General features: G+C 39.9%; 1 protein-coding gene across 1 annotated transcript in view; it reads right to left on the minus strand.

Moving 5' to 3' along the window:
• Syne1 (spectrin repeat containing nuclear envelope protein 1) overlaps positions 1-11,444 on the minus strand; it is a 564,055-nt gene that overhangs the window by 213,337 nt on the left and 339,274 nt on the right. Inside the window, 4 exon segments of the mRNA XM_023706255.1 lie at positions 2,106-2,371; positions 4,020-4,196; positions 5,389-5,514; positions 7,910-8,056. Of these exon segments, the coding sequence (XP_023562023.1) occupies positions 2,106-2,371; positions 4,020-4,196; positions 5,389-5,514; positions 7,910-8,056 (716 nt within the window).

Below are 11,444 nucleotides of genomic sequence, written 5' to 3' on the forward strand. Positions count from 1 at the left end.
GGTGGCCGGGGAGATAGTTTGGTGATCTAAGCACTTTCCTGGCAAGCACAAGGACTTAGGTTCAATCCCTGGTACCGCATGCCATGCTGGCTCTGCACCGAGCTGGCCACTGAAATTGGGCATGGTGGCACATGCCTATAATCTCAGGGCTGGGGAGGCTGAAACAGGAGGATCAGTACAAGTCCAAGCTTCATAGTGATACCTTGTATCAAATAAATAAATTATTTAATTAAAAATATGTATAAAGGTGAGAGAAAAAAATATAAGCATTAACTACTCTTCTCAATAGGACAGCAGAAATCAGCAGTACAATTATCCAAGCTATGCTGCGTATATATTTATATTTCTTTTTCCCTTCCTACTTTCTTTACTTGTTTCCCTCTTCCCAGTTATTCCTTTCATTCGAACAGTTTCTTTTCCTTTCACGGTATCTATTGTAGTCTCTTACACTTACAAAATGACCAGCTCTGTAGTACACAAAGAATGGTTGGGAAGAGTGATAAATTCTGTCATGGACATGTAGGCCTGAGGTATCTGTAGGCCTATTACAAGCCACAAATATGGGGCTTTCTGCTGAGATATACAGGCTTTCTCCTAAAGGCCAGTAAGGTGTTGAGCATCATGAAGAGTAAATATACTAGAAAATACCGCACGAAGACACACACACAAACCCTTACTATGATTTAACAATGTGCAGAAAAATGTTGAGCATTTCTTATTGCAACAAACTCAAAAATATCAGTGCAAGTAAAGATTTTAAGAATTATGTTAATCAAAAGTAAGAAAATACTTTCATGTGCTGACCAAGAAAACAGTCAACAGGGGTTCCATCAGTGCAAAATATCAAAGGAAGGGCCAGCGATATAGCTCAGCAGACTAAGCACCTGCTTAGGCAAGCTCAGGGTCCAGGGTTCAATCCTGATACCCTAAGCTGCACTGGCCCCACCCCTGGGCACGCTGAGCCCATGACTGAGTCCGGACATGGTGGTGCATGCTTGTAGCCCCAGAGCTGGGGAGGTAGAAAACAGGAGGATCACTATGAATTTGAGCTGTGTAATGAGACCCTGTACGAAAAAGAAAGAAAGAAAGAAGAAAGAAAGAAAGAAAGAAAGAAAGAAAGAAAGAAAGAAAGAAAGAAAGAAAGGAAAATCCCAAAGAAAACAAATAACTGAATTTGGATTGTTTACCATTCTTTTAGAACATGACTGAGTGTGACCGAATTACAGAGAATGCTGCTTTTTGACATGATAGACATTCCTGGAGCTTATCCATTCAGGAAGGACTCACTTCATGAACCTGCAGATCGTAGCCCCACCACTGGTAATTAAACAAAACTAGAAGTATTCTTAAGACAATCCATAGGGTCATGGAGTCATAGTCTTTGGAATATTTTTGCGTTCACAGTGAAGAAAGTGTTATTTGATTTTTTTCTTTTTTTCTCCTGGTACAGTACTAGAGATAGATCACAGAGCCTGCCCACTGAGATACATGTTCATCCTGTTTTGTATGTTATTTTGAGACAGCATCTCGCTAAGTCACTCAGTTGTCCACAGTGGTTTGAATTATGATCCTCCTGCCTGGGATAACAGGCATATACCACCACACCTGATGAAACAGTGCTGTTGTGAAGCATTTCTATTTTGCCCACTGGTAAATCATACTAAGCTCATGAGTCTGTACCCATTTGAAAACAGTAGGTTCTTTTTAATCTTTATTTTTATTTTTATGTATTTGGTACAGGGTCTATAGGGTCTCACTACATAGATCAGACTCATAGTGATCCACCTGTGTTCAGCCTCTCAAAAGCTGGGATTACAGGCACACACTAGCATGCCCAGTCTCAATCACCATCTCAGCGCATCCTGGGGGCGGGGCTGGCACAGCACACTGGGGATCAAACCCTGTTCCCTGTGTTTACCTAAGCAGGCGCTTTAGTCTGCTGAGCTATCTGGCCAGCCCTGACAACAGTAGGTTCTTAATGTGTTGCCAATATTGGTACTGGTCTTAATGATGGTAACAGTACAAATAAGAAATTTAAAATCTTTGAAGAAATAAAGACAAATCTGGCCAAGCATTATGAGGACCCACTGGAGAACTTCTATTACCTGGCCAAGTTATCCCATTCCGTAGTGAATTTTTCTAAGAATGCTTCGACCACATTCATCCGGTCATGGTAATCCCTCGTTCGCTGAAGGTCCTGCTCCCTTTGTGAACGCAGCTGATCTGACTGAAGGCATAGATCCAGCCACTGGTCATTTAAGTGACTTATCTCCTTGTGCTCGGAAGACTCCTGCTTCTTTGTTAACTTGTTCACCTTTTCTAAGATAGCGCTCATGGAGGTCTGTTTGCACTGCAGTTGTTTAGCAAAATCCTGAAGAATAATCACAAAAACCAGGTCATGCCTAGTGAACCCTGCCCAACAAACAGTAAGTGAACATCTCAATGCAGAGTGACATAATCCTCATGGAATGTAAAAATCTTTTAATATGAAAAATCTGAAGAGGAAATCTAAAATTCACCGTACTGCCTTACAAACCAATTCTCAGCCATGGAAGCATCAGAACAACTGTGGCATTTTCTTTCATTGTGTTATTTTTAAAAGTGCCAAGAAAAACTGCTTCACATGATGGCATTACCATCATTAAAGAAGAACTTCTTACACTGAAGTGAGACATTCATTCCCTAAAAAGCTTTTAAGATTTCGTGCTTTGTGGAAAAAAGAATACTATTCATGTTGTTTTCTATTTTTCTTTTTGAAAAATGTTCTATAAGAAAATTAATTCTCCATAATTGTGGGGGAAAATAAATCTTAAGGTTTGTTGAAAATCTGAACCTACATAAAACCAAGTTAATATACTTAAATTATTTTGTATTGTTTTAATATTATAAATATGAGTAATATTTTATTATACTGTAATCATATACGCATTCAATATATAATCAGTCAATACACAAAAATCCCATAGTTTTCAAAACATGGGAGTGAAAACTATTAAGGCTTAGTGGTTGCTTAGCAGTTGTCTTCTGACTCTGTAAGCTAAACTATAGCTTCTTTATTCAGAAATAGATACAGTAAATGTTCTCTGACCAAAGAGGGCGATCTGGGGCTGGGAAGATAGTTCAGCAGTCTAAATGCCTGCCTGGCAAGTGCAAGGACTCAAGTTCGCTCCCACATACCACGTACCACACTGGCCCCGAACCCTGGCTGTGCTAAGCCAGTCCCTAAACCAGGCATGGTGGCGCATGCCTGTAATCCCAGCATGAGGAGGCTGATGCAAGAGGATCACTATGAGTCGGAGCTGTGTAGTGAGACCTTGTATCCAATAGATATTTTTTTTTAAAAAAGTGAATGATTTATTTATGTTTTTATTTATTTATTTTGTTTGGTAGTACTGGGGATTGAACTTAGAACCCTGCACTGACTAGGCTTATTCTACTGAGCTATCTTCCTGGCCCAAAATATAAATGATTTAAACACAAAGAATATATGTGCTTGCCTCTCTCTCTCTCTCTCTCTCTCTCTCTCTCTCTCTCTCTCTCTCTTTGTCTCTCTGTCTCTCTCTGGACAAAGTCTCTTCATGTTGCTCCGGGAACCCTGAAACTACTGATCATCCTGCTCAGCCTCCTGAGTAGCTGCACCGCAGGCATGTGCCACTGCATATGGCTTATATAAGTTTTCTGTGTGACCTGTCTTTCCCTGACACCAAAAGGAGACTGTTCAGGATCTCTCTTTCTTTAAATAGTTGCGCTGATGTCTAAAGGTTGACAGACATCCAGGCATACTGATGCGAATGTGCTGAATATGTTTCAACACTGCTACTGTCGTGGGCTCCTTTACGTCCAGTGGGCCACCTGGGCCCGTTCTCTAGGAAATTTTTCTGAGGATGCTTCCACGGCATTGACACAGTCATGGCAATCTCTTGTTCTCCGAGGGCAGTTTCTTTGTGAACACAGCTTGTCTGAGTGATGGCACACATGCAGCTGCTGACCACTTAATTAATTAGTTAATTAATTCTCACCTTTACTTGGGCAACCATGTTCTGGGCAATATTTAGCTCCAGTTCCGAATGCCTTCGCTTCATGTTCTGCAGCTGCTGATCGGCGTCCTGGAGATAAATCCACAGCTCGGCTTTCAGGTGCTTGATCTCTTCCCAGCCCTGCGTTAAGTTCTGGGCCTGAGCAAGCCTTTGTTCGATCTTGAGAGAACACAGCAGCAAAAGTTATCAGCCACAGAGAGAAGCATCTACTTTCAGCACTTCAGCTCCTCGACGGGGGGGGGGTGGTGGGGTGGGGGGGGGGTGGTGGGGTGGGGGTGTGTGTTCCTGCGCACAGGCATGCATGCATAAGTGTGCGCGTGTGCACGCACACACAGGTGAACCCGAAGAGCACCTCTCTACTTGTCTCAAGAAAGGTAGATTTTCTTTTGGATTTAGAATTTCTAGAACATTTAAATGAGTAGGAATTATTTTATGTGATTTTAATCAGTGTTGTGAAGTTCCAAGCGACCATAACAATTTATTAGATTAGAAGCTGTCCTGACAGTGTTGCCCATTGTGTTATAATTGAAAAAGATCTATATTTTTATCTGATGTACACTTGTTTTCCCTTCTTTTGAAACTAAGTTATTAATATTTCAGATATATATTTAGATCTGCTTTGCTGGTCTTTGAAACGGTCTAACTTGCTTCAAAGAACTATTTTCGTAAAACATGCAGGTTACTTCATCTTTCATAAAGGATAAAAGGCAGGTCCCTTTTAATCATAGGAAGGAGAAAACTTTATTATAATAAGACATATGTCCTTTCCATCATTTACTAGCCTGCAAACATGGCAGAAGTTGAGTACAAAACCTAGTCTTACTTTACTTCTAAACTTGAATCTGTTGCATGAAAATACCGAAGGCTACAGCAGCAGCAGGGCAAGCTCAGGGCTCCTGAGCAGCTGTACTGTGGCCAGGGCCTCACCAGGCATCCTGCGGCTTCCTGCCAAGGTCAGCTGCAGGTGCAGAACCCTTCCCAGTACCACGTCAAGCACACTACTTGGCAACTTTGATTTTTTTTAAAAAAAAAAAGAGACAAAATGTCCCTCACATAAGCATTATGTGAAGAAAAATGTAGAAAAGGACAAAAAAGTGTGGAAAAAGATGACGTAATTAGGGAGCAAAGAGGAAGAGGGTAGTAAGGAGTAGTGGTTGGATGGGATTGACTGATCCAACTGCAATTCAGTCCGAAGTATTAGCATGCTTATATGTCTCTGACTTGTTTGAACTTCACATATGAACTTATTATAATGACCATACAAAGTTTCTTTAAACTTCACTTACAACATTCTAGAAAGACAGCATACTGAAATAGAAAATTCAATATGTGTTTTGAAAAGTATTTTTACCATTTGCTCTGTTTGTTGAATGTCTTTTGCTGTGGTTTTCACTGAAGAATTTGACAAGTCACACATGGAACAAAGGAGATCCAAGTATGTCCTTGCTTGCTCCTGCAAAGCTCTGCAGTGTTTGACCTGGGAGCAAAAGCAATTGTCAGAGTAAGAGCAACATATGCATTATTTAGATAGCAAATGTTTATACTGTTGGTAGGATTTGTTAGCATTTCAAAAATAATCTCTTCATGATCATTATTTTTACCATTTCTTTGACCTTTGTTAGTGATTTACAGGGATTAATTCAAAAAGGAAGTATTCTATCTATCATTTTGGTGCTGAGAATCGAACTCATGACCTCACACTTGCCAGGCAGGCACTCTGCTGCTGAGGTAAATCCCCTTCCCCTTCTTCTCTCTCTTTCTTTCTTTCTTTCTTTCTTTCTTTCTTTCTTTCTTTCTTTCTTTCTTTCTTTTTTTTTTTTTTTTTTTTTTATTTTTAGGGAAGAGTCTACAGGGTGTTCAGAGTCTCACTGCTAGATCAGACTCTAGTGATCCACCTGTTTACAGCCTCCCAAAGAGCTGGGATTACAGGTGTGCGCCACAACACCCAGTTTCAATTGCTGTCTCAGGGCACCCTGGGGACAGGGCTAGCATGGCAGGCCCAGGGATCAAACACTGTCCCCCGTGCCTGCTTGCAGGCATTTTAATCCACTGAGCTATTTGGCTAGCCTTCCCCCTTCTCATTTTAAGTAAGGCTATCTGCATAGTTTGGGAAAGAGGAAAACCCAAAACAACTCTCTAGGCTGCACAATCTCACTTATTTTTTGTTTCAGTGCAAAAACCCATAGTCTACTGTGCTGTTTCCTCACATGCTTTTGTATATTTTGGAGACAAGATCATGGTCAGAGGGAGTTTGGAGGTTGACTGGAGTGAGTCAGAACATGACAGATGGCTGGGCTTATTTTCTCTGATGGGAGTTCACAGCCTGCTCTTCTGTTTTAGAAGCTCCTGGAAAGGCTTCTGCGATGGACCTCTGCCACCTTCCCAGAAGCACAGGAGTGGGCCTCTCTGCAGGGCTCTCTTGGCCTCCAGGTACAACTTATTCTGCAGAGTATAGTAAATCTTATCTTGTTCTAGCCAAAAGTTATTTGGATTACTACTTTTTTCTCCTTTCTTAGTAACAAAAGAGAAAAGTGCAGTTTTATTCTCAATTATCTTAAATAAAATAAATTTATAACAGAACCACAAGAAAAAGAATGAAACTGCAGAATATATCCTTTCTAGTCACTCAAAAAGAGCCATATTTCACTTGTCCCGATGCTCTTTTTCATAAAATACTGATATATAGAGAGCTATTTCATACATAAATAATATAAATCATTTCATCCAGAAAGTACTTTGGGAATGAATTATGTAGACACATTGTATACGAGGATTAAATGAACTATAGCACTATATTAATCTTAGTTTCTAGTAAGGAAATGGAATTTTTTATTTAATACCATTAATTTATGTCTGGCAGCAATAACTTTTGCAACTAAATTTTCCTAAAATGTTTTTCTACAAAATTAATGCTGCATATAAACACTGAAGAGTACAAATTTTTTTTAAAAAAAATAATGTTTTCCCTATATTCTGATGAAATCCCAGCAGCAAAATTTTAATCTTGTGGCTATCGGGATAATATGCAATAAATTCATTTTTCATGATGAGAATTAAATTCCACCAATCGCTCATTCAGTAAGTATTTATTAAGCACCTCACGCCAAAAACAAAAACAAAGTGGTAGAAGAAGATGGCATTGCCTTTACTGTTATAAATCATATTCATTTGTGGTATGATACTGAAATTCATCATAACTTCCAGAAGTATGCACACAGTTGCCCCTTTGTATTTGTGGGGTTTGCATCTACAGATTCAACCAAGTACAAATGGTAAATGTCAGAGAAAAAAAACCCAAATCTTGCCTGTACTGAAAGAGTATAGACTTTTTCTCTTGTCATTCCCTAAACAAGCGTATAGCAGCTATTTACACTGCATCCAGCATTTCAAGTAGTCCAGAGATGATATAAAGTCTATGTCTGGGAGGATTTAAGTAGGTTGTATACAAATTCTATGTCATTTTGGACAGAGGACTGGAGCCTCTGCAGAGATGCTGGTGTCCACAAGCAGTAGGAAATAGGCTCAGAAAAATTAAGTGATTTAGTTTGTGGAGTTCATCTCTGGTCACAGCCCATGTCCTTTCTTTTCTACCAGGGCAGCACATTATCCTGGCTGGACCATGAATGTGCACAGATTCAAGCTCATACTTTATTTATTCTTCCATACTCTCAGGAGCCAGCTCAGTTCAGCACATCAAAGTCATTTAATACATTTTTTGTTTTTGTTTTTTCAGTCCTGGGGATCAAGCTTGGCATCTTGCACTTGACAGGCAGACTCTCATGCTGCTGAGCCAAATCCCTAGCCCTTACACTTAATATGTTTTGACGGAATGTATGACTCACAAGAATAACAAATATCCAGAAGTCTACTACCTGCTTGACAGCTTCTGCCCTGCTGAGTGGTGGCTGCAGGCTTGGCTTTAGGTCTGGCTGGACTGAGGAAAGCCAGGCCTGGCACTGCTGCAGGGTGTCCTGCCGGCTGACATGCTTCTGAAGTTCATGTTCCAGACTCTGGTACACCTGGGGTGGAACAGTGATGGGGAGGTTGTGAGAGCAGCCTTCTGTCTTTGTGAGCCTCATAGGAACCTGAGGCAGTGCCCTGCCCTGACCATTTCAATGGCTCTTCTCCCCAGACTCTCCAAGACCTCATGCATACTAAGGCACTTGTATGTGCTCAGTTCAGAAATGTTGCAAAATACATTGGGCACACCCGAGTTTACAATTTCTAAATCCACACATCACCACATAATATATTCTCCAGGGGACGAGAAAACAAGCAAAAGGCATGGGAGTGTCAAAATGCATGAGGACACGTAATTAGGGTACTCACTTGCCAGAGTAAACACACAAAGCCAAAAGTTTCTGCAACTTTTCTCTCAGTCATGTATTTTCTTCAGTTTTTAATCAGTACCTGTTTGCAGTACATGGTTATGTTCCTTGTGAGGAACTGATACATGTACATAATGCATCTTCCTTCTTTAAAAAAACAAAAACAAAAACAAAAACAAAAAAACCTTCCCCTTCTTTCCCTCCCCATGCCATCATTTTTTAAGCTAGGAACTAAAAGTAAAAATTTAAAAAAAGCATCTTAAAAAAAAAAAAACAAACCCAAAACAGTATCTCTCTAAGTGTGATGCTTCTGCAGTATGGTAAGGGTGAGCTGGAACTAAATTATACTGTAGGGGGGCTTGGACACTCTCATCTCCTCTTAGAGACTCCACACCAGGATAATCCAGAATGTTCTCGGGTTTTCTGGTGCACCTATTCAAGTAATCAACCCTCAGCCTTCCAAACTTTTTTATTTCTTACTTTATTGATACAGTCGTATGTGTCTCCTAGAGTTGAAGATAAAGCACAGCAAGGATATCTTCTGAGAGAACCATTTCATTAAAAAAAAAAAAAGTAGGAAATGAACTTAGTCCATCTGCTTTCAGTGTTGCCACCATAGATCTCAAACTGAATGTTGATTTTCTTTGGCATCTGTTAAATTCATCATTTTTATTGGGCATTGAGTCTATTTCTATTTATTATGCTAAGCAGAAATGAAAATATTTTGTTCTGTATCATTGCTGCAAATTTTAATTATGAAGTTCTAAATTCTTAGAGTTTCCCTGGCATTTTAATTTTTTAACTTTTATTGGCTTTTCCAATATTCACCCATTACTTTTGGATAATTTATGTTGAAGCCCTAAAGTGAAGAAAATTCCTGCTATATAAAGAAGTCAGTGACCAATAAATCTCTTTATTTGTTTATTTATTTATTTTAATGTATTTGATTGTTGTAGAGTCTCACTATGCAGCTCGGACTCACAGTGATTCTCCTGCTTTCAGCCTCCCCAGCTCTGGGATCACAGGCCTGCACCACTACACCTGGACTCTGGCCAGTTCAGCCCACGCTGGGGACAGGGCTGGTGTGGTATGCAGTGCAGGGAGTGAACCGTGGTCCCTGCACTTGCCTAACCAGTCGCTTTAGTCCACTGAGCTATCTCACTGGCCCCAATAAATCTTTTTAGAATTAGTGAATGAATGAGCCTATCAGAAAGCTCAATGTCTAAGCCGAGCTATTTTTTCTCTTCTTTTTCCCCCCTTTTTTATTCTCACTTCCAATTATCCTTCCTTTTTCTTAACTTTTTGAAGGTGAAATTTTCAAGTCTAGAGAGACAACTACTGTCACCTAAGAGCCTTCTTTTCATGATGGACACAGACCACTCTCCCTTGGTTGCTGTACTATACTGTTCTTACTGGCCAGTCCAGTAGCAAAATGACAGAGAAGACTTTTCCAACCCTGAAACAGTGATGGCGAACCTTTTAGAGACTGAGTGCCCACACTGCAACTCACAAGGTACCAACACTGCAACATCAGGTGTTCAGCCTGAACACCCTGTGCTTGCCTGGCTGCTGGGCAATGCGGAGCTGATGACACGAGCTCTGTGCGCCTGCTGCAGTGTGTGCATGACCAGCACCATCACTGGGTTATAAGGATCTTTTGCAGCACCGTTTAAAAATTCCAGTAGTGGAAGAAAGATAGCCTCTTTAACAAATGCTGGTGGAATAACTGGCTCTCTACATGCCGAAAACTCAAACTTGACCCAGGTCTATCACCATGCACTAAGTTAAAGTCAAAATGGATTAAAAATCTAAATATTAAAACAGAAACACTAAATCTCCTTGAAGAGGAAAGTAGGAGGAAATCTTGAAGACACAGGGGTAGGCAAAGAGTTCATGAACAAAAATGAAATCGCACAGGTAATACTTGAAAGAATTAACAACTGGGACAATCTCTTACTGAGAAGTTTTTGCACGTCAAAAGAAATTACCAACAAAGTGAAAAAACAACTCACAAATTTGGAAAAAATCTTAACTAATAAGCATGCAGAAAAAGGTCTGCTCTCTAGAATTTATAAAGAACTAGAAAACACTAGGGCCCCAAAATTTAAAGACCCAATACAGAAATGGTCATCCAAGATGAACGTACACTTCTCAGAGGACAAAATGAAAGAAGCGAATAAATATATGAAAAAATGCTCCACATCACTAGCCATCTGTGAAATGCAAATTAAAACAACACTGAGATACCATCTCACCCCAGAAAGAATGGCTATCATAAACAAATTAACAAACAACAAATGTTGGAGAGGCTGCGGAGAAAATGGAAGCCTTTTCCACTGCTGGTGGGAATGTAGATTGGTGCAACCATTATGGAAATCAGTGTGGAGACTCCTTAAAAAACTAGGACTGGAAATCCCATTCAAACCAGCTCTCCCCCTACTAGGAATTTTCCCAGAGAAAATGAAAATGTCATATCATAGTGATATATGTGTACCTTTGTTAATAGCAGCACAATTTGTGATAGTCAAATCTTGGAAACCACCAAGATGCCCATCACATGAGGAATGGTTGAAAAAGATGTGGTGTTTATGTACAATGGAGTATTATTCAGCTACAAAAAATGATAAACTCAAAGCCTTCATATTTAAGTGGATGCCACTTGAAGATACACTTATAAGTGAAATAAACCAGATGCACATGTGTAAATATCATATAGTATCCCTAGTATAAGAACTCAAAAGAAGAATTACAAATAGAAAAGTATAACACAATTAAAAGGAAAGCAAGAACTTGAGGATTGGACAATGAGGAGAGGGCAAGGAGAAAAGCTGGGAAAAATGACAGGGGCAAAGCCATACATTTATACTCACAAAATGGATAAGGCAATGTTCCTGAGAAACATCAGGAGGTTTTTGAAACTAGCAGTTAATTGGTAGGATTCTCACCCTGACTAACTATATATGCTGATACCTGCGAACCAAGCAACTGGACTGAAGATAGCAATGTGTAATAGAAGGGTCAAGCTTGGAATGCCTGTCATTCTGGTCTTCTAAATATGTACTTCTTGTCATGATATACC

This window comes from Octodon degus, unplaced genomic scaffold (assembly GCF_000260255.1).
Source record: "Octodon degus isolate 3935 unplaced genomic scaffold, OctDeg1.0 scaffold00246, whole genome shotgun sequence".
Classification (NCBI taxonomy): Eukaryota; Metazoa; Chordata; class Mammalia; order Rodentia; family Octodontidae; genus Octodon; species Octodon degus.